The 19,038-nt window shown below is 32.1% G+C and overlaps 2 protein-coding genes across 2 annotated transcripts; both read right to left on the bottom strand.

Annotated features, from left to right (window-relative positions):
* Positions 1-5,258: 5,258 nt before the first annotated feature.
* LOC122608273 (60S ribosomal protein L23) lies at positions 5,259-7,992 on the bottom strand. Its single transcript, XM_043781359.1, has 3 exons — positions 7,644-7,992; positions 5,945-5,986; positions 5,259-5,503 (listed from the first exon to the last, which is right to left on the bottom strand). Exons 1-3 carry the CDS (start codon positions 7,939-7,941, stop codon positions 5,421-5,423), a joined length of 423 nt encoding a protein of 140 aa, XP_043637294.1. The 5' UTR covers positions 7,942-7,992; the 3' UTR covers positions 5,259-5,420.
* A 6,023-nt stretch (positions 7,993-14,015) lies between these two features.
* On the bottom strand, positions 14,016-17,120 carry LOC122607501 (60S ribosomal protein L23). Its single transcript, XM_043780487.1, has 3 exons — positions 16,783-17,120; positions 14,754-14,795; positions 14,016-14,315 (listed from the first exon to the last, which is right to left on the bottom strand). Exons 1-3 carry the CDS (start codon positions 17,078-17,080, stop codon positions 14,233-14,235), a joined length of 423 nt encoding a protein of 140 aa, XP_043636422.1. The 5' UTR covers positions 17,081-17,120; the 3' UTR covers positions 14,016-14,232.
* Between the last annotated feature and the right edge of the window lie 1,918 nt (positions 17,121-19,038).

The raw sequence follows: 19,038 nt of genomic DNA on the forward strand, positions 1-19,038 counted from the left end.
GCATTACCGACATTGATACTTTTTATGACATTCGGGTCATGGTGACACGCAACATCACGAACCGGTTGCACCACGAAATACGTGGGTCACAAAGACTCGTATCATTATTACACGGCCCCATCAATGAGCTATGCTACAGAGGGTAATCGATTACAAAGTCGTCTCCTATAAAGGCTAGCCGAAATAAGGTCCAGATATTCATATCAAGATCCGACTTTTCCCTACATGAGATGAGGCTACATCTCCATAGGTAGAGTATAAAAACATCACGATTAAGGAGGAATGTTTGCCCCATATCTTGAATATATTTTTTCTGCCACACACAGCCTATAGATTAGAAGACCTCTTTAATGCTATAAAAATAGCCTCGGCCCCGAAGGTCCATCCGCAGACCTTCCGAAGTTCAGACCCGAAGGCCCATCCGCAAACCTTCTGAAGCTCAGACCCGAAGGTCCATCCGCAGACCTTCCGAAGCTCGGATGCCTTACAAAGCTCAGATCCAAAGGTCCAGATGTAGCTTTGGTCCCGCAGACCTTACATAGCCTCAGGTCCGAAGGCCCATCCTTAGACCTTACAGAGAATTATGTCTAAAGGTCCAGATGCAGCTTAGGTCCCGCAAACCTTATATAGCCTCAGACCCGAAGGCCCATCTAAAGGCCCATTCGCAGACCTTCTGAAGAAGATCTCGCAGATCCTACAAAGCTCAGATTCGAGGGTCCGGCCATAGCTTAGGTCCCGCAGACCTTACATAGCCTCAAGTCAGAAGGCCCATCCTTAGACCTACAACAATATATTCATATATCAACAATATACCAATATGTTGCGGGACAGCGACTCTCCGTTCCAAAGCTTCTCACAGCCTACAATGATTAGGCAAAAGCATCCTTGGATATCGGGATATGATAATATCCTTCCATGAGCATGCTAAACACGATCGAACAGATCGGAAACACACTATACACAATACAATCCATCAGATCTAAAACTCATTCCCTAGTACGGTCATAATCGGCTAGCACAAACATAATTGATTGGCGTAAAGAGGCACGAACTCTACCTTCGGGGAATCGCCAACAAACAACCAAAGACACCCATCATCCCCCCTTCTAAACCTAACCTCAGTTTGGTGTACAATCAGTTAACATAAGGGGAATTGCTAGTTGGAAGATGATGAATTTTTTTAAACAATTTTATTAAAAATCGTCTTAATTATATGATTATGTTAGGACATAAAAATGAATGAATTACATTTATCATGTTTTAAGATATATAAAAGGATTATTAGGTTACTTATTAGGCTGATATATTTCCTTGCTAGTTGTCTAGTTGAATTTTTTTTGGCTCTTATGGAGTTATGGTTGATCCGCAACCGGTGGATATTCACCAGATCAAAATGATGATTGACTTATCCCTACTTCTATACTACTCTATAAGGTAAACTATCTCACCCCTTTAAGTAATTAAGATTTTAAAATGACCATATTACTCATACTTTTTATAGACTAATTTAAACATTTTCACCTATTTACGTATAATACCTTAATGAAATAAATTGCAATGTAAATTCTCCAACCTTTAAAGAACTATATTAAACCATCTTACATCAATTAATTTATATTCACCACCACGCCACAACCACTGTCACCGCCGCACATGGCCACCACCACTGCCGTCGTCGTTACACCTTCTTTGTTACCACCATCACCGCCACATCACGCGAACATCCGTCTAGTTAAGTTATATATAAAATATTTCTTTTAACAAAAGTCATTTGCAGCAACAAAATAATAGACCATCAACAATTCTTATGTGATTACGTCATTAGCATACTTTTTAAGGATAAAGGATTCCTCTTTTTAATGGGTTAAAACTTAAAAGACCAAAGGGTAAAACTTGGCTGTCCTTTTGCTTCAACTTGTTCAATTTGATGTGGAAATTTTCTTCTTAATAATAAAACTATAAACCGATTTTAAAAGTGAGTGGCCATATAAATAAAGACTCATGCCAACTCAGGCTAAAAACCCATATTTAATCCGGATTTTGGATCAGATCTTTTGTATACTCTTTTGTATGGGCTACTTTAATTAGTTGTTACTACATTAATTCTTAACAAATTTTAATTGCCGTTAAATAAAAAACCATATTTAATCAGGTTTTTAAGTTTAACAAAGTGTTATCTAATTCTATTTTTTAGTTTTATACTAGATTTAGATCTGTGTCAAATATACGGATTATTTATAACATATTAAAGATTAAAGATAAAATTATATATGTGTAATCCAATTAAAGCTAAGATTATTTATAGTCCGGTTACAATTACTAATAACAACAATATAACAATGATTATCCTTATTATAGTCTGGTTACATTTACTGATAACAACAATATTACAATTAGTTTGATTACAATATAATTTAAAATAAAATTTTTATATAAAGCTTTATTTGTATTAACCCAAATGTTGTAACTCTCTAAATCTTAGCTATATTTTGTTTTTTGATAGACATTATGCAATAAAGTATTAATTTTTTAAAAATTGGGTTAAAGTGTAAATTGGTTAAAGAAAATCAAAAAGTGTAAATTAATTTAGACATGTGTTGATTAAATTAATTTTAAGAAATTGAACGTTGTGATTGATTAATTGAAATAAGGTCAGTTACCTTTTAGTATATATTAAGATAAATTTAACATTTCTACTTATTAACTAAATTATGCTTGAAACTAAATAATAATAAAAAAAACACTAACTTCGTCTATACGAACACGAGTTCGTTTACTTTGAATCGTTACTTTGACACTTACGTTGGGATGTCCTTACGATGAACAGTCGCCTGTCAATCAAAACATTCGCCCACCATTATGTACTATGGCACAACAAGTTGTACATAACCAATTATTATGCAAGTTGCTAAGCACTCATTATCTCAAAAAGTAGCTTAAAGAAATATAATAAAGATTACTTTGTGAAAATTGCATAAACGTTAGAAGCAAAATTTATTTTAGTAAAGGATTCTCTCTAAGTTCTTTAAACGGTTAAGATTTAAAGATTATTTCTGAATTCTGACTTTTGAATTTAATATAATGGTTAAGATATTTTCACCTTAACCCTTCAAGTTGAAATTCACTTGAGGGGATCCCCTCCCATTTATTATACTTCTCTATTCTTTTTTCCCTTTTCTTTTTGAACAACTCTATTCTACGTAAAAACAAAAACAGCTCTATTCTACCTCTGACATTAAGACTTTTGTCATTATATTATAAAATGAAAAAATCCATCTTGTTTTAACTAAAATGAAAAAATATCCAATCCTATTTGACTATTAAAATATAAATGACTGAAAAAAAAAGAATTTCATAGGTTTAGTAAGTTATGAGAAAAAACTTACAACAATAAAATGAAACCATAATAAAACTTAACGGTCAAAATAAAATAATAACAGAATGGAATGAAAGTTGTAATGGAAGTAGTAGTATAATTGATTGAGTCATTAGAATTTTTTGTAATATTTGGTTGTTAAGATTAAATGAAATGAAATACTGTAAAAAGACCAAAATACTCGATGTATAATGAAAGCCTATAAGGTAGTGAGTTAGTGGGAAAGTTAAAAGATTATTTTTATAATTTCATTTCAATTTCATGATGGAACGGGAAAAAAAATAAAGTAAAAACTTCAGAATAAAAATGATGGAATTATATTCGTAATACAATGGATTATTTCATTAAAAAAAACTAAAGAAATAAGTATTTTCATTTCATTATGATGTCTTATTCCATTCTACCCATATTTTTGTCACTAATAGGAACTTTGTGAAATTTTTGTGAAACACTAAACAAATTATGAATAAATTATACTTTTACCATTAATTAATAAATAGATAAATTAATAAAAATATATGACGTTTCTTGGTGATGAGTCTGCTGATATTAAATAAAAGATTGGAATATCCCATCTATCATCCCATTGGCACAATGGCACCTACCATTTTTAAAGTGTGCTCATTACATATATTATTGACCTACTTACATCAATCTTTTAAATTATAATAATTCATTACCTGTATTATGTGATCGAATTATTAACTCCATAAATATAACCTTAGTGGATATAGGTATTTTCAAATCCACTAAACGGCCTCTGGGGTGAGTTTATCTAAGGTTTCGGGTTCGAGTCTTGGAGTTCTCATCTCAAATATATTTTTCATGAGTAGGGGGTTGAAAGTCCAAAAAATATTTAGTTAAAATTGTCTCTAACACGTCTGAATCGAAACTCACTTTTGCAAAAAAAAATAAAAAATAAAAAAAAATCCATAAATGTAACTTTTTTTCCACTAAAATCAAATACTAAACTAACGTAAACAAAAAAATAAAAATAAAAAATGAAATCATTTCTTATCTTTTCCACGATCTGTACACTACTAAATTTTAGTCGTCACCACCAAACATGCTCTAAAATGTTGTACAATAAGGAACTTAAAGCATGTTTAGTGGTGGTGTACGGATTACATTGTCTTTTTTAATATGTGTGTTTACAAGTATACTTGTTTTACTTTTGTAAAAAAGTTTACTTCAGAAATGAAATTACTGGAAATCATTAAACAATTGCAAGAGCGATTTACGTCTTTAACTAACAAGAAATAATAGTTTTTATAACACAACTTGTGCCATATCGTCATAGTTAAACAGGAGTAGGTGTATGTATCTTGGTACGAAAATGATATTTGTACCACAACCAATGATGTTATGCCGTAGTATGCATAATAAAACCAAAAGGAGCAGGTGTATGTATCTTGTTCTGCTGTTGTATGCATAATAAATCCAAAATCTCATTGTATAATTCAAACTCACAATTGATTGCTATCCACTGACTTCAACTAAAATTGGTAGCGTGACGGTCTAAGTTATCATATGAATACAAGAACAAAAACGAAACAAGTTTAATAGGTATTTGAAGCACCTAGTCTTTTGGTTTGATTGATAGTAGTTTCATACAAATCGATAAAAACTTACATAGTTAGAGAGGTTTTCAAGCAAACAATCCTTTTAAAATGTCAAAAGTTTTTCACGCCAAAAATAGTTAACAAGACTAAACTTAAAACTTTTGTCACGAGATCTTGGGTGATAACTTTTCACACATGAGTTACATCATGTTTGACCCATTTCACTTTTTGTTAAATCGTTAACACGGTTCTAACAAATTAGAACAGGCACAATAACTACATAAATTTGATGCCATAGGATCATAACAAACAAGGTAACATTAGCGACAAAACACAAGACTTCATTGCACCAAAAACAAAGATGGCCAGGCCCACTGCAAGTCTTAATTCTAGCAAAATTCATACCAACCAACACATTACTACTGAGTTATAACAAAACAAGGTAAGACCAGTAACAAGCAAAACCTCCAAATGACCACATCCTACACAATGGCATTAGCAGCACTGGCAATCCTAGGCCACAAATCAGCACACTCTTTTCCAATGGGTCCAGTAATTGCAGATCCTACAATAACAACAAACAATGGTTATGGCCAACAGCATCCTTTGACCCACACATATACTAAGAAACAAATTCTGTAGAAAGATTTCAAAATAACAGAACCATCAGACCTATATGCATATACATGCATCGGACCAAACATTCGAGAGGTGGCAAAACGGGTAAAGATGGCAGTTCTGAAATGGGTCGAAACAGTATTTGTTTCAAATTGTACATATAAACAGTCATACGTGGGTTGAACTGCAAGCATCTAAATTTCCATGTTTCTATAATAAGTTGATGAGCTAACCAGTAACTATGATTTAAAAGTAAAGAGAATGAAACTTTCAGATCAACATCCATCATCTTTCACGGATTAACAGATGTCTGGTTACAATGAACCAGTATAAAGATCTTGAAAGCACACAACTCTACATGCAAAGGTAGTAGTTTAACTAATATTACCTTTCATTTCTCCCTTGGGATTGACAATGACTCCAGCATTATCTGCAAAACAACAGGAAAAAACGTAAAAATCCATATAAAGCTAAAAACGATACAAAATGTGTTGCACCTCTATAGCACCAAGAAGCCTTTTATCAAAAAAACGTCAAGAGTAACTAAAACCCAACAGAAACTATATAGATATGCTTTTGACTTAATGACTATAAACTATTTGCATACCATAGTTTCAGCAAGCCAAATACAAAAGTGATATGTTAATAGAAAAATAAACCAAGATTTGCATATCCTAATCAGGTGGTGTTGTTTTCAAAAAAGCATTTCTTGACTCATAAATCTTTGGGCATAGATTCTACTTCACTCCTAAACATATATCCTACTTCACTCTGCTTCTCCAACCCCACCACAAGCATCATGTTCACCCCACCAAGTGCCTTATTCCCCTTTTGTATTTCTTGAAGACATCTAGAAAAGGGCAATAAAACACTCCACAACAATCCCACAAATAGAAATGAGATTTTGCAAGGAAAAAGGTACAAATTGCCCCACTTTCTTACACTTTATTTTTAAAAAAATCTACTGTTTATGCAATTTTATGATGTGCTCTTAAGGTTTTCCGGAGCGAGAGGTAGAGGACTCCCTCTACCTCCCGCTCCGGAAAAACTTAAGAGCACAGCATAAAAATGCATAAACAGTATTCTGAAAGCATTAACACTGGCATTGGCGGTTTAAATATTACAAGCTACTTTCAACAGTAAATATTTTATGGATTAACATCTTCTCATTGCTACATTCATAGAATAATGAAAACAACTCTTTAAAGCAATAAACTATAGTACTTCCAACTCCTTAAAGATCTTAAAGGCAAAAGTAGTAAGACAAAAATCACCACATGGAAGGCAACATCACCGTAAGTAAATGTGTCAAAACGGCTAAAAAATCTCAAAAACATTGCATATGGGTGCATTTTATTTCTCAAAAAAAACAAAGGGATTTCAACTACCAGTTAATCAAAATAAAAGTTAAAAACAAGAGCTAGTTTCTAAAAATGTAAAGAAGGGCTTCAAATTTCCAACGTTAATCCTTTTTTGGAAATATTGTTAGCAGTTCTCATTATCATTCATCGCAACCAAAAAACACATTCACATTTAAAGTTTATAACCAAGAACCTTCAGATATCTTAATTCAGATATGCCATCATAATGCCACATCAACTAATCCATATCAACTTGAATAAAGAGCATACTCTATTTGAGCTTTAGGTTAAGCAGTTCCATTATCATGGTTCCATCTCAACCTTTATTCCCCACCCGTTATAAATGTTACCATCACCCCCCCCCCCCCCCCCTACATCTGCATCCTACCATCCAACAGAAAAAACATTAATCATTAAAATCGAGCGCTTTACTGTCATTTTACGATCTTAAACAGCATCTCTTAATCCAAACACTCACCACTAGCTTATTACCTTACAAAACATTATTCATTGACTCACTAACTTCCTTCAATATATAATAATCAAACCAAAAATATAACTTGCAAGTCATACAAGCTCATAACAACCCTTTATATCTAACATCTCTCTAACCTAACGATAAATCAACAAAATATTTCAAATGTATAACATCTATATATACATATCACATATAGATACAAAAAATAAAAATATAATCAAAGAATGTGTGTATATATATATATATACCTTCAAAGTACATAAAAACACCGTCCTTTCGGCGCCACGGTTTACGTTGACGAACAATGACAGCTGGCATAACTTTCTTTCTCAAATCAGGTTTCCCTTTCTTAACAGTAGCCATAACCATATCTCCAACGCAAGCTTGCGGCAACCTGTTCAGCCTTCCTCCAATACCTTTCACTGATATGATGTACAAGTTTTTGGCTCCGGTGTTGTCGGCGCAGTTCACCGTCGCCGCCACCGGAAGACCTAGTGACATCCGGAACTTGTTTCCGGCGGAACCTCCACGGCCTCGCTTTGACATGGTTGGTTGTTGATTGAAATGGAATGGAGCGGAGGCGGTGTGTTTGTATATATATGTGTAGATAGATATAGGTTTTTGTATGTATAGGTGTGTTACTAGGGTTTGGTGGATTTGGGCCTTTCTTTGGATTTGACAGTTATGGGCTGTATGTAGATAGTAGTTTGTATTTTTTAATTTTTTTTTCTCTTTTTATTTCTCTTGGCTTTGTAAAATAAAATGTTTTATCAAAAAAATACAAAGTTTTGACAGAAATTAAATTGTTGCATTGTGTTATAGCAAAATTACAATTTTATCATTACAAGACACACTTCTAAATAGATTATATGGAATATATATTCAAGCTAAATGGTAAAGTTGATTTTGAAAATGGGTAATAAGATAGAACATTTAAAATAAAGTCTTCTTTTTTTTTTTTAACAAAAAATTGGTTTTATGTTAAATTTATATTTTAAAATATACAAGCTTACAAATTATGTTTAAAATATATACTATATTATCGGCGTGATGAGGCATTGTAATGGCGACGTCAGCGGTGGTGCGACGACAAGTATTATAAGCTATTGATGTAAAAATGGTAGTGTACTTATTTTAAGATTTAAGAATAGATGCAAGTTAATTTCATTAAGGTGTTTATAGGTATCTCAAGTAGGTATTATAGATATATTTTTAAAGTGGAAATATCTATAATATCTACTTGAAATACAACCAATCGCCGCCGTCGCCGCCACCATCGCTGTCACTGCACGCCACCGCCGCCGCCGCCAACACACGTTACCGCCGCATCACGCAAGTACTATTCTAGTTATGTTTAAAGAAGATATGTCTACATCACTCAAATCTTCACCCATGGCCAACAAAATTTCTACTTACTAAAATTTTGCTATGAAGTAACAAACATATGTTCTCAGGATGTGCGCTAATATATGCATGCTAACAAGTTATATACTTGGATTTTTCAAGAAGCAAAGCCAAAGGCTAATGACAACATAGGAGAAAAGCAAAGGGGTAATGAAAAGTAAAAGCGAGTCAAGGATTTATATAAACTATGATTAATTGGAAGGGGTGAACTTTAGATAATTCGTTCAGAATACAAAGTAAAATCAAGACGAATGGGTTTGACAGAAAACTGAACCAAGGGTGTCTACTGAAGATTGTTTAGTTATCGTTTGAACATAAAATGACATCAAATTCAAAGGGAAAATGTATATATATCAAAAGTTCCTGCAAATTTTTTTATTGAAAGGCATACTTGACTCATACGAACCGATTATTTACACCAGCTGTCACAAGTGAGACTTCAACTTACAACCGCTGGGTTGACGGGTTACCCACAAGGCCACAATACCGTCAGGCACTCAGGCTAAAGGCCCCTTGCTTGAAGTTCAGCATAAGAAACCAGCTACAACCAATGGGAATGTTAGATGTGAGAACTTACGGATATGAGTTCATATATACATGCACCACTTGCAACAGCAGAAGTAAAAAGTAAAAACACAAGTGTAGAGGTGGGTGGCTGGGTCAGGAATCTGGTCAAACTGAAACTTATGGTACCTACTTAATGCCCATAAAAAACTCTTGTCAAAGAACATTATAAAGACTTGATAACTACAATAATAATACTTTAAAAGAAATCTGAATACTTACACAATTAGATGACATAATAAGTTACATCTTCCACCTTTGATCAACTAATAACAATCCATCACTTCCAAAACTGAACCCATATCTTGTTTCCAATATTTCTTTCAGCTATTAGAAAAGAATTCGAATATCATAAAAAGAATCACCTCGGTTGGATTTTGATCAATAAAAATGAGGATGTTTTAATTAAATCTAAACTAAAAAACCTATTATAATTAATTATACTTACCATAAATTGATCCTTGAAAAAGAGGATGTTAAAGGGCGGTGGTTGGTGGTGATTGTAGGCGGCGGTAATTGGAGAGGGTTTGGGGAAGAAAGGGTTGGGGTTTGGTTTGTTGAATGTTTGGGTTTTGAGAGGGGAAAGCTAGAGCAGAATAGAGCAGCGTCGCTGCGTGTGGTGACTGGTGAGGGGTTACAGGGGTATTTTAGGAATAAAATAAATATGCTTAAAATCTTAATTCCAAACCCCTTATAAGGGTTTATAGATGTAACTAGATTTTAGATTCGTGTCCAACACTGGACACGGGATTTAAGATATTATCATTATTAACTAGATCTTCATACATTTAAGTCATAAAAGTTTATAATTTTGAATATATACGGTTCTAAGTGTTATATTTTGCAACTTGTAGTACAATAATCATAGGTTCGTCACTGTCATTATTATCCGAGACATACTGATGGAATTGTTTGCCGTCGTAATTCCACAAGGCACATTTTCTTTATTATTGAATATTTTGAAACCAATTGTACTCATAATGTGATATTATTATGAAAGATAATTAAGAATTAAAATATAAACATAATTGTAATCTTGTACTTAATATTCAAGTATATGTATTTGATCATGATGCGGACCCATAACACGCATAGATTTATTTTCAATCACCTGTCTTATGATAATTAGATATCAATTAAGATTGTTTTTATATTCTTTGATAATAATTAAGACTCTTGATTTTAATGACAACTGTAACTTTAAACATTAATACGCAAAGCTAATATATATAAAAATAAAAAGATAAAACTATGTACCTTTTTTATTGAAAGATAAAATGAATCTTGAATGGAGTTCATATTGATTTGGATTTAGTATTCAAGTAACCCTTCGTTGTAAATCGTGTTTTGTTCTGTGATCGTTTCAGGTTCTGTGATTCCTATTGTGTTTAGGATAATAATATTGTATATCATCATTTGTTATTATGTTTGTGATATGTATCTAGAGTTCAAATTGTGTTTATATTAAATATTAAACTAAGGGAAATGATTAATCATCCTAACAAAATAGCCTAAAAATTCTCTTAACTATTGGATTATGACATGTGGAAAAATAAGGGGCAAGATTAGGAAAGATAATTATTGGATACCACATGTCATTCTCTTAGAGTGTTAGGAGGATTAGTCATTTTCTTACATTTGTTAATATTAATATTTTTAATTTATAAAAATGTAATCTTATATTTGTTAATAAGTAATTAGGTTTTGAAATAATTTTTTGAATACAATATTTTATATGTTGAAATATTTTAGTTAATCAAATAATTGTAAAAAATTCTCTCAAGTTGATGGCTAAAATTAAATATAAATTAAGTATCCAGGGCTAAAAAATGTAAATTATTGATGGAAAACAAAAAAGTGTAAATTAATGAGACTTTTTCTACAAATTAATATAAATACTAATATAATAATATATTTGGATAATGATTATTATGATTTTTAATTTGTAGTAAATCTAAATGATGACATAAGCGAAAATCAATTTGATGAAATTAAGTGATTTGATTGGTTAATAAGTCATTAGTTCAACTGTATTATAGTATATATATATATATACATATATATATAAGATATAAGATCATGACACGTAAAATCAAAGAATTAAATTGGTTAAGAATGATTTGATTATACTTATCATATTTTAAAATTTATAAAAATATCATTAAGATATTTAGTAAGATGATATATCATTTCCTTTGTTACTTGTTTAGTTGAATTGTTTTTGGGCTCTTATGGTTGATCCGCAACTGGTGGATATTCACCATACCGAAATGATGATCGACTATCAACAATTATTATGTAATCACGTCATAAGCATTACTTTTTAAGGATAAAAGATCCCTCTTTAGAATGGGTTAAAACTTAAAAGACAAAAGGGTAAAACTTGGCTGTCCTTTTTCTTCAACTTGTTCAATTTGATGTGGAAATTTTTTTTCTAATAAAAACTATAAACCGATTTCACGTTTTTAAAAAGTTGGAGTGGCCATATAAATAAAGGCTAATGCCCACTCCGACTAAAAACCCATATTTAACCTGTATGGCTGTATCAGACTTTTGTGTATCTTTGTATGGGCTAGTTTCTTAGTTCTTACTACATAGTTATTTAAAAAATTTTAATAGCCGTTAAATATAAACCCATATCTAATCAGGTTTTCAAGTTTAACAAAGTGTCATCTAATTTTATTTTTAGTTTTATATTTCTACTTATTAACTATAATACACTTGAAGATAATAATAATAAAAAATAACCACTGACTTCGTCTAAACCAACGAAAAATAATTCACGTTGAATCTTAACCCCGGTCTTCTGATGTCGAAAGAATGACCGGGTTAACACGATGTCCTTACGATGAACAGTCGCCCATCAATCAAAACATATACGCCCACCATTTTGTACTATGGCACAATAAGTTGTACATAACCAATTATTATGCAAGTTGCAAAGCACTCATTATCTCAAAAAGTAGTTCAAAGAAATATAATAAAGATTACTTTGTGAAATATACATAAAAGTTTAGAAGCAAAATCTATTATACCTCTTCTTCTTCTTCTTTTTTTTTTTTTTTTTTTCTTTTTCTTTTTGAACAGCTCTATTCTACCTCTTGCATTGGGATTTTTGTCATTGTATTAAAAAATAAAAAATGAAAGAAAAATATTGTTGCTTAGAATAATATGGTTTGAAATGGTTCTGATTTTATAAGCAAAAAAATTCCTTTTGTTTTAATTAAACTGTAAAAATATATCCAATCCCATTTCACTATTTAAATGTAGATGAGAAAAAAGAAAGTTCTATGGGATTTACGAGTTATGAGAAAAAATTTACAACAATGAAATGAAACTATAATAAAACTTTAAGATTGAATGAAATAATTACAGAATGAAATGAAGGTGATAATGGAATTAGCAGGTAATTAATTGAGCCATTAGCATTTTTTATTAATGTTTGGCTGTTAAGATCAAATGAAATAAAATTAATGTAAAGAGACCAAAATATCCAACATATAAAAAAAGGTAGTGAGTTAAAAATATATTTAAATAAATAAATAAATTTTTCATGCCATTGTAATGTTTTATTCATTTTATCCTTCATTAATGCATACCAAACGCAACCCAACTATTTTTGTCACTAACAGTAACTTTGTGAGATTTTTGTGAAAGACTAAACAAACTATGAATAAACTATGCCTTTACTTTGAATTGATAACTTAATAATAAAAATATATGACGTCTCTTGGATAGTGATGAGTCTAATGATATACGAGTATTTAAATAAAAAAACTGGAATATCCCATCTATCATCTCATTGGCACCTACCATTTTTAAAGTGTGCTCATTGCATATATTATTGGCCTACATACATCAATTTTTTATGATATAGTTCATTATTTGTATTATGTGGTCGAATTATTAACTCCAATCAAATATAATATATTATTTCATTAAAATTACATATTAAACTAATAAAAATGAAAAAAAAATATCTTTTTTATCTTTTTCATAATCCGTACACCACCAAATTTTAATTGTCACCACCAAATACGCTAGAAATTGTTCAACACTTAAAACATGTCTAGTAACGTATGGCTAAAAACTGCTGATGGTGTACAGAATACATTGTCATATGTGTGTTTACAAGTGTACTTGCTTTACTTTTGTGAATAAGTTTACTTAATAAATAAAATTATTAGAAATCATTGCATAAAACAATAGAAAGAGCGATTTATGTATACAAACTAACAAGAGATAAATAGTTTTTATAACACAACTTGCTTCATATCGTCATAATTTAAAATAAGCAGGTGTATGTATCTTGTTCTGCTGTAATCTGCATAATAAAACCAAAAAGAGCAGGTGTATTTATCTTGTTCTGCTGTTGTATGCATAATAAATTCAAAATCTCATTGTATTGATCAAACTCACAAATTGATTGCTATCAGCCTTGAGCCTATCATATGTATCCACTCACTTCAACTAAATTTGGTAGCGTGACAGTCGTGAATTATCACATGAATACAAGAACAAAAACGAAACAAGTTTAATAGGTCTTTGAAGCACCTTGTCTATGTTTTGATTGAAAGTAGTTTCAGACAAATTGATAAAAACTTATAAGTTATAACGAGGTTTTCAAAACATAGACAAGGTGCTTCAAAGACTACATAAATTTAATGCCATTGAGTCATAACAAACAAGGTAACTTGGTGACAAAACATAACAAGACTTCAATGCACCAAAAACAAAAATGAGTAGATGACCATGCTCACTGCAAGTCTTTGATTGTAGCAAAATTCATACCAACCAACACATTACGACTGAGTCATAAAAAAACAAGGTAAGACTAGTAACAACCATAAACCTCCAAATGACCACATCCTACACAATGGCATTAGCAGCACTGGCAATCCTAGGCCATAAATCAGCACACTCTTTTCCAATGGGTCCAGTAATTGCAGATCCTACAATAATTGAACACATAAAAACAAACAACGGTTATGGCAAATAGCATCCGTTGACCCACACATATACTAAGAAACAAATTCTGTAGAAAGGTTTCAACATAACAGAACCATCAGACCTATATGCATATACAAACATCAAGACCAAACATTGGAGAGGTGGCAAAATGGGTAAAGATGGCAGTTTTGAAATGGGTCGAAACAGTATATATTTTAAATCATACATATAAACAGTCATACGTCGGTTGAACTGCAGGCACCTAAATGTCCATGTTTCTAAAATAAGTTGATGAGCTAACTCTGATTCATCATCTTCCACACATAAACAAATGTCTGGTTCCAATTAACCATTATAAAGATCTCAACATCTTATTTATGCATATTAAACTTGACAGCACACAACCCTACATGCAAAGGTAGCACTTTAACTAAAATTACCTTTCATTTCTCCCTTGGGATTGACAATGACTCCAGCATTATCTGCAAAAAGACAAGAAAAAACGTAAAAATCCATATAAAGCTAAATACAATACAAAATGTGTTGCACCTCTATAGCACCAAAATGAAGCCATTTACCAAAAGAATGTCAAGCGTAACTGAAACCCAACAGAAACTATATAGATACGCTTTTTAAATAATGACGATAAACTATTTTCATACCATAGTTAAGCAAGCCAAATACAAAGGTGATTTGGTGATAGAAAGATAAACCAAGATTTGCATATTGTAACCGGGTGGTGTTTGTTTTCAAAGAAGCATTTATTGAGCCATAAGTCCTACTTCACCATGCTTCTCCAACCCCACCACAAGAATCGCGTTCGCCCCACCCAACTCAACACAGTCAATCTGCAGCTGCTATGCAACAACCGCCTTTTCCCCTTTTTGTCTTTCTTGAAGACAAATCTAAAAAAGGGCAAGCGAACCCTCCACAACAATCCCACAAGTAGGACTAAGATTTTGTGAGGAAAAAAGCACACCTTGTTACACTTTTCTAAAGAAATTCTAACGTCAACTCCTCACTCCCTCTACCTCCCACTCCAGAAAAACTTAAGAGCACAGCAAAAAATTGCATAAATAGTAATCTGAAAGCATTAGCACTGGCATTGGCATTTTAAATCTTACAAGCTACTTTCAACAGTAAATATTTTATGGATTAACATCTTCTAATTGCTACATTAATATAATGAAATCAACTTTTTTTAGCAATAAACTATAATACTTCAAACTCCTTAAAGATCATAAACGCAAAAGTGGCAAGACAAAATTCACCACATGAAAGGCAAAGTCACCGTAAAAAAACATGTCAAAACGCCTTAAAATTTCAAAAACATTGCATATGGGTGCATTTTGTTTCTCAAAAAATGTAAAGGGTTGTAAATCTCTTCAAAACTACTAATAAATTTTTGGTACGGTGTTCGAATGTCTTCATTTTCAGTTTAGAAAACAAAAGAACTTTAAGTACCTGATAATCAAAATAAAAGTAAAAAACAAGAGTTGGTTTTTAAATATGTAAAGAAAGGCTTCAAGCTTCCACGTTAATCCTTTCTTGGATTCATTGTTAGCAGTTCTCATTATCCTTCATCGCAACCAAAAAACACATTCACATTTAAAGTTTATAACCAAGAACCTTCAGATATCTTAATTCAGATATGCCATCATAATGCCACATCAACTAATCCATATCAATTTGAATAGAGAACTTACTCTATTCAATTTTAAGGTTAAAAAGCTTCATTAGCATGGTTCTATCTCAACCTATATTCCCCACCCAAAATGAATGTGATAATCACAAACACACCCTCTCCCACACCTGCGTCTACCATCCATCACCACAGCACACTGCCAAGAACAACCCAAAAAACACAAAAAAATAGTTGGACACCAATACTTTGCACGGGTAACAAGTCAGCCAACTAATTATGCTCTAAAGCTACCACCTTTTCAATCTAAGAGAGTGTTCGTTTTTGCTTATTGCGATGACTATGGCATTATCAACAACAAAACAAGCTAGTTTTATGAGTTATCAGCTTATATCATGAGCTAGAGCTTATTTTACACTTACACAATACTCGTCCCATATTAATTGTCCAATTTTAACTTGTTCTGCTTTCAACTTTGACCGTAATTATTTTTGCTTGTACTATAACACTTCATATAAATTAAATGATCGGATTGAGTTTTAAGTACACTTTTCATTAAAATAACTTTCATCAACTACTATACAACACAAACAAAGATATTTATGGTCAAAATTGTAAGCATAAGAATTGGACATTTAATATGGGACGGAGGGATACTTATCAGGTGCTTATCGGTCATTTTACCATCTTAAACAACAAAAGTTAATACATATTACATATACAAAACTCAAATAGCTTATACAACAAAACTCAATGACTCATTAGATATACATATTACATATACAAAATAAAATACAATATAATCAAAGAATGTTAAATATATATACCTTCAAAGTACATAAAAACACCGTCCTTTCGGCGCCACGGTTTACGTTGACGAACAATGACAGCTGGCATAACTTTCTTTCTCAAATCAGGTTTCCCTTTCTTAACAGTAGCCATAACCATATCTCCAACGCAAGCTTGCGGCAACCTGTTCAGCCTTCCTCCAATACCTTTCACTGATATGATGTACAAGTTTTTGGCTCCGGTGTTGTCGGCGCAGTTCACCGTCGCCGCCACCGGAAGACCTAGTGACATACGGAACTTGTTTCCGGCGGAACCTCCACGGCCTCGCTTTGACATGTTGGTTGTTGTTGATTGAAATGGAATGGAGTGGAGGCGGTGTGTTTGTTTATATATGTGTATAGATATAGGTTTTTGTATGTATAGGTGTGTTACTAGGGTTTGGTGGATTTGGGCCTATGTTTGGATTTCAAGTTCATGGGCTGTAAAATGTAGATAGTAGTTTTTTTTTTCCTTTCTTCAAAATAAATTTTTTTGAGAAAATACAAAGGGGAAGGGAATATGAGGCTGTTAGGCACCTAAGTTGGGTGAAAAACCCCTCACATACCTTTTTTTAAGAGGTAAAAATCATGGGGGGTCATGTATTTATTTAAAATATTAAAATATTAGTATGTGAGGGGTTTTTCACCCAAGTTGGGTACATAACAGCCTCGTACTCACTTTTCCCAAATACAAAACTATAACAGTTATAAAATTGTTGCGTTGTGTTATATCAACATTACAATATTAATGTTACCAAATACCAATGTTTTAAATACCGGTAAATACCGGTCGGTATTACCGGTACCGGAGACCACGCCGGTATTTTAAGTCCGGTATTTTCACTATTCAATACCGGCCGGTATTTCCGGTATACCCGGTATTTTCCGGTATTACCATACCGGTATTTCCGGTATTTTCAAAAAATAAATTTTGATTTTTTTAAAAAATTATTTTTATGATACTTTAATGTTATTTTTTGTTACTTGTGAACTTTAAAACCTATATTTTATTATGAAATACATATTTGGTATTAATTTTGAGTAAATTATAATTGCATTTTGACTATTTTTATTAAATTGTAATAAGTTTTGTAAGATTTTTACACAAAAAAATATAATAAATTAAAAATAGTCGTACCGGCCGGTATTTCCGGTATTACCAATAATACCGGTAATATTGGAAAAATTTTCCACGCCGGTATAACTAAAATACCGGTTTTTAAAACATTGCCAAATACTGAAATACACTTTTAAAACTAGATTATCGGAAAAATATATTCAATATACTCATTTTGAAAGTGGACGTAATAACAAGACGAACACTCAAAAGAAAGGTTTTTTTTTCAATAAAAATTGGTATTTTGTTAAATGTATAATTTATAATACACAAACTTACAAATTATGTTTTAAATCTATACTATATTATAGTCTTATGCCTGCGCGATGCGACTTTGTAATAGCGACTTTGTAAGGAGGTGGTGGTGGAACGCGTCAATGGTGACGACGACGAGTATTATAGGTTATTGATGTAAAAAAGATTGTGTAATCATTTTAGGAATTAAAGGTAAATGAAAATTAATTTCATTAAGATCATTACACTATATTATAGATATTTCTAAACTGGAGATAATAATATTTACTTGAAATACCACCAATCACCACCGCCAAGATCGTTGTTGCTGCACGCCATAATTACCCATCACCACCACCACCACCACCACCATTACATCTCCACCGCCGCTGCTACTGTTGCACGATACCACCTGTCACCGTCGCATCACGTAAAACTGTTAAGTTTAAAGAGTTGTAGATATGCCTACTGTCTATTTCACTCAAATCTTTACTCACGGCCTACAAAATTTCTACTCAACAATATTTTGCCATAAAGCAACAAGTATATGTTTTTAGCATGTGCGCTAATATATGCATGCTAGCAAGTTATATACTTGAATCTTTCAAGAAGCAAAACCAAAGGCTAATGACAACATAGGAGAAAAGCTAAGGGGTAACGGAAAGTAAAAGTGAGTTAAGGATTTATATAAACTATGATTAACTGGAAGGGGTGAACTTTAAGTAATTTGTTCAGAATACCAAGTAAAATCAAGACGAATGGGTCTGCCAGAAATCTGAACCAAGGGCGTCTACTGAAGATTGTTTGGTTGTCGTTTGAACATAAAACGACAACAAATTCAAGGGAAAATGTATATATATCAAAAGTTCATGCAATTTTTTTTATTGAAAGGCGTACATGACTCG

The sequence above is a fragment of the Erigeron canadensis genome, chromosome 7, assembly GCF_010389155.1.
Source record: "Erigeron canadensis isolate Cc75 chromosome 7, C_canadensis_v1, whole genome shotgun sequence".
Taxonomy (NCBI): Eukaryota; Viridiplantae; Streptophyta; class Magnoliopsida; order Asterales; family Asteraceae; genus Erigeron; species Erigeron canadensis.

What these genes read in the sequence shown, in the direction of transcription:
- LOC122608273 (XM_043781359.1), bottom strand. Translation starts at nt 7,941, where the DNA reads ATGTCAAAGCGAGGCCGTGGAGGTTCCGCCGGAAACAAGTTCCGGATG. An exon ending in TGTTTTTATGTACTTTGAAG is followed by an intron (nt 5,987 to 7,643) that starts GTATATATATAT and finishes GTTGTTTTGCAG; the next exon opens with ATAATGCTGGAGTCATTGTC. An exon ending in TCCCAAGGGAGAAATGAAAG is followed by an intron (nt 5,504 to 5,944) that starts GTAATATTAGTT and finishes TTGTTATTGTAG; the next exon opens with GATCTGCAATTACTGGACCC.
- LOC122607501 (XM_043780487.1), bottom strand. Translation starts at nt 17,080, where the DNA reads ATGTCAAAGCGAGGCCGTGGAGGTTCCGCCGGAAACAAGTTCCGTATG. An exon ending in TGTTTTTATGTACTTTGAAG is followed by an intron (nt 14,796 to 16,782) that starts GTATATATATTT and finishes GTCTTTTTGCAG; the next exon opens with ATAATGCTGGAGTCATTGTC. An exon ending in TCCCAAGGGAGAAATGAAAG is followed by an intron (nt 14,316 to 14,753) that starts GTAATTTTAGTT and finishes CAATTATTGTAG; the next exon opens with GATCTGCAATTACTGGACCC.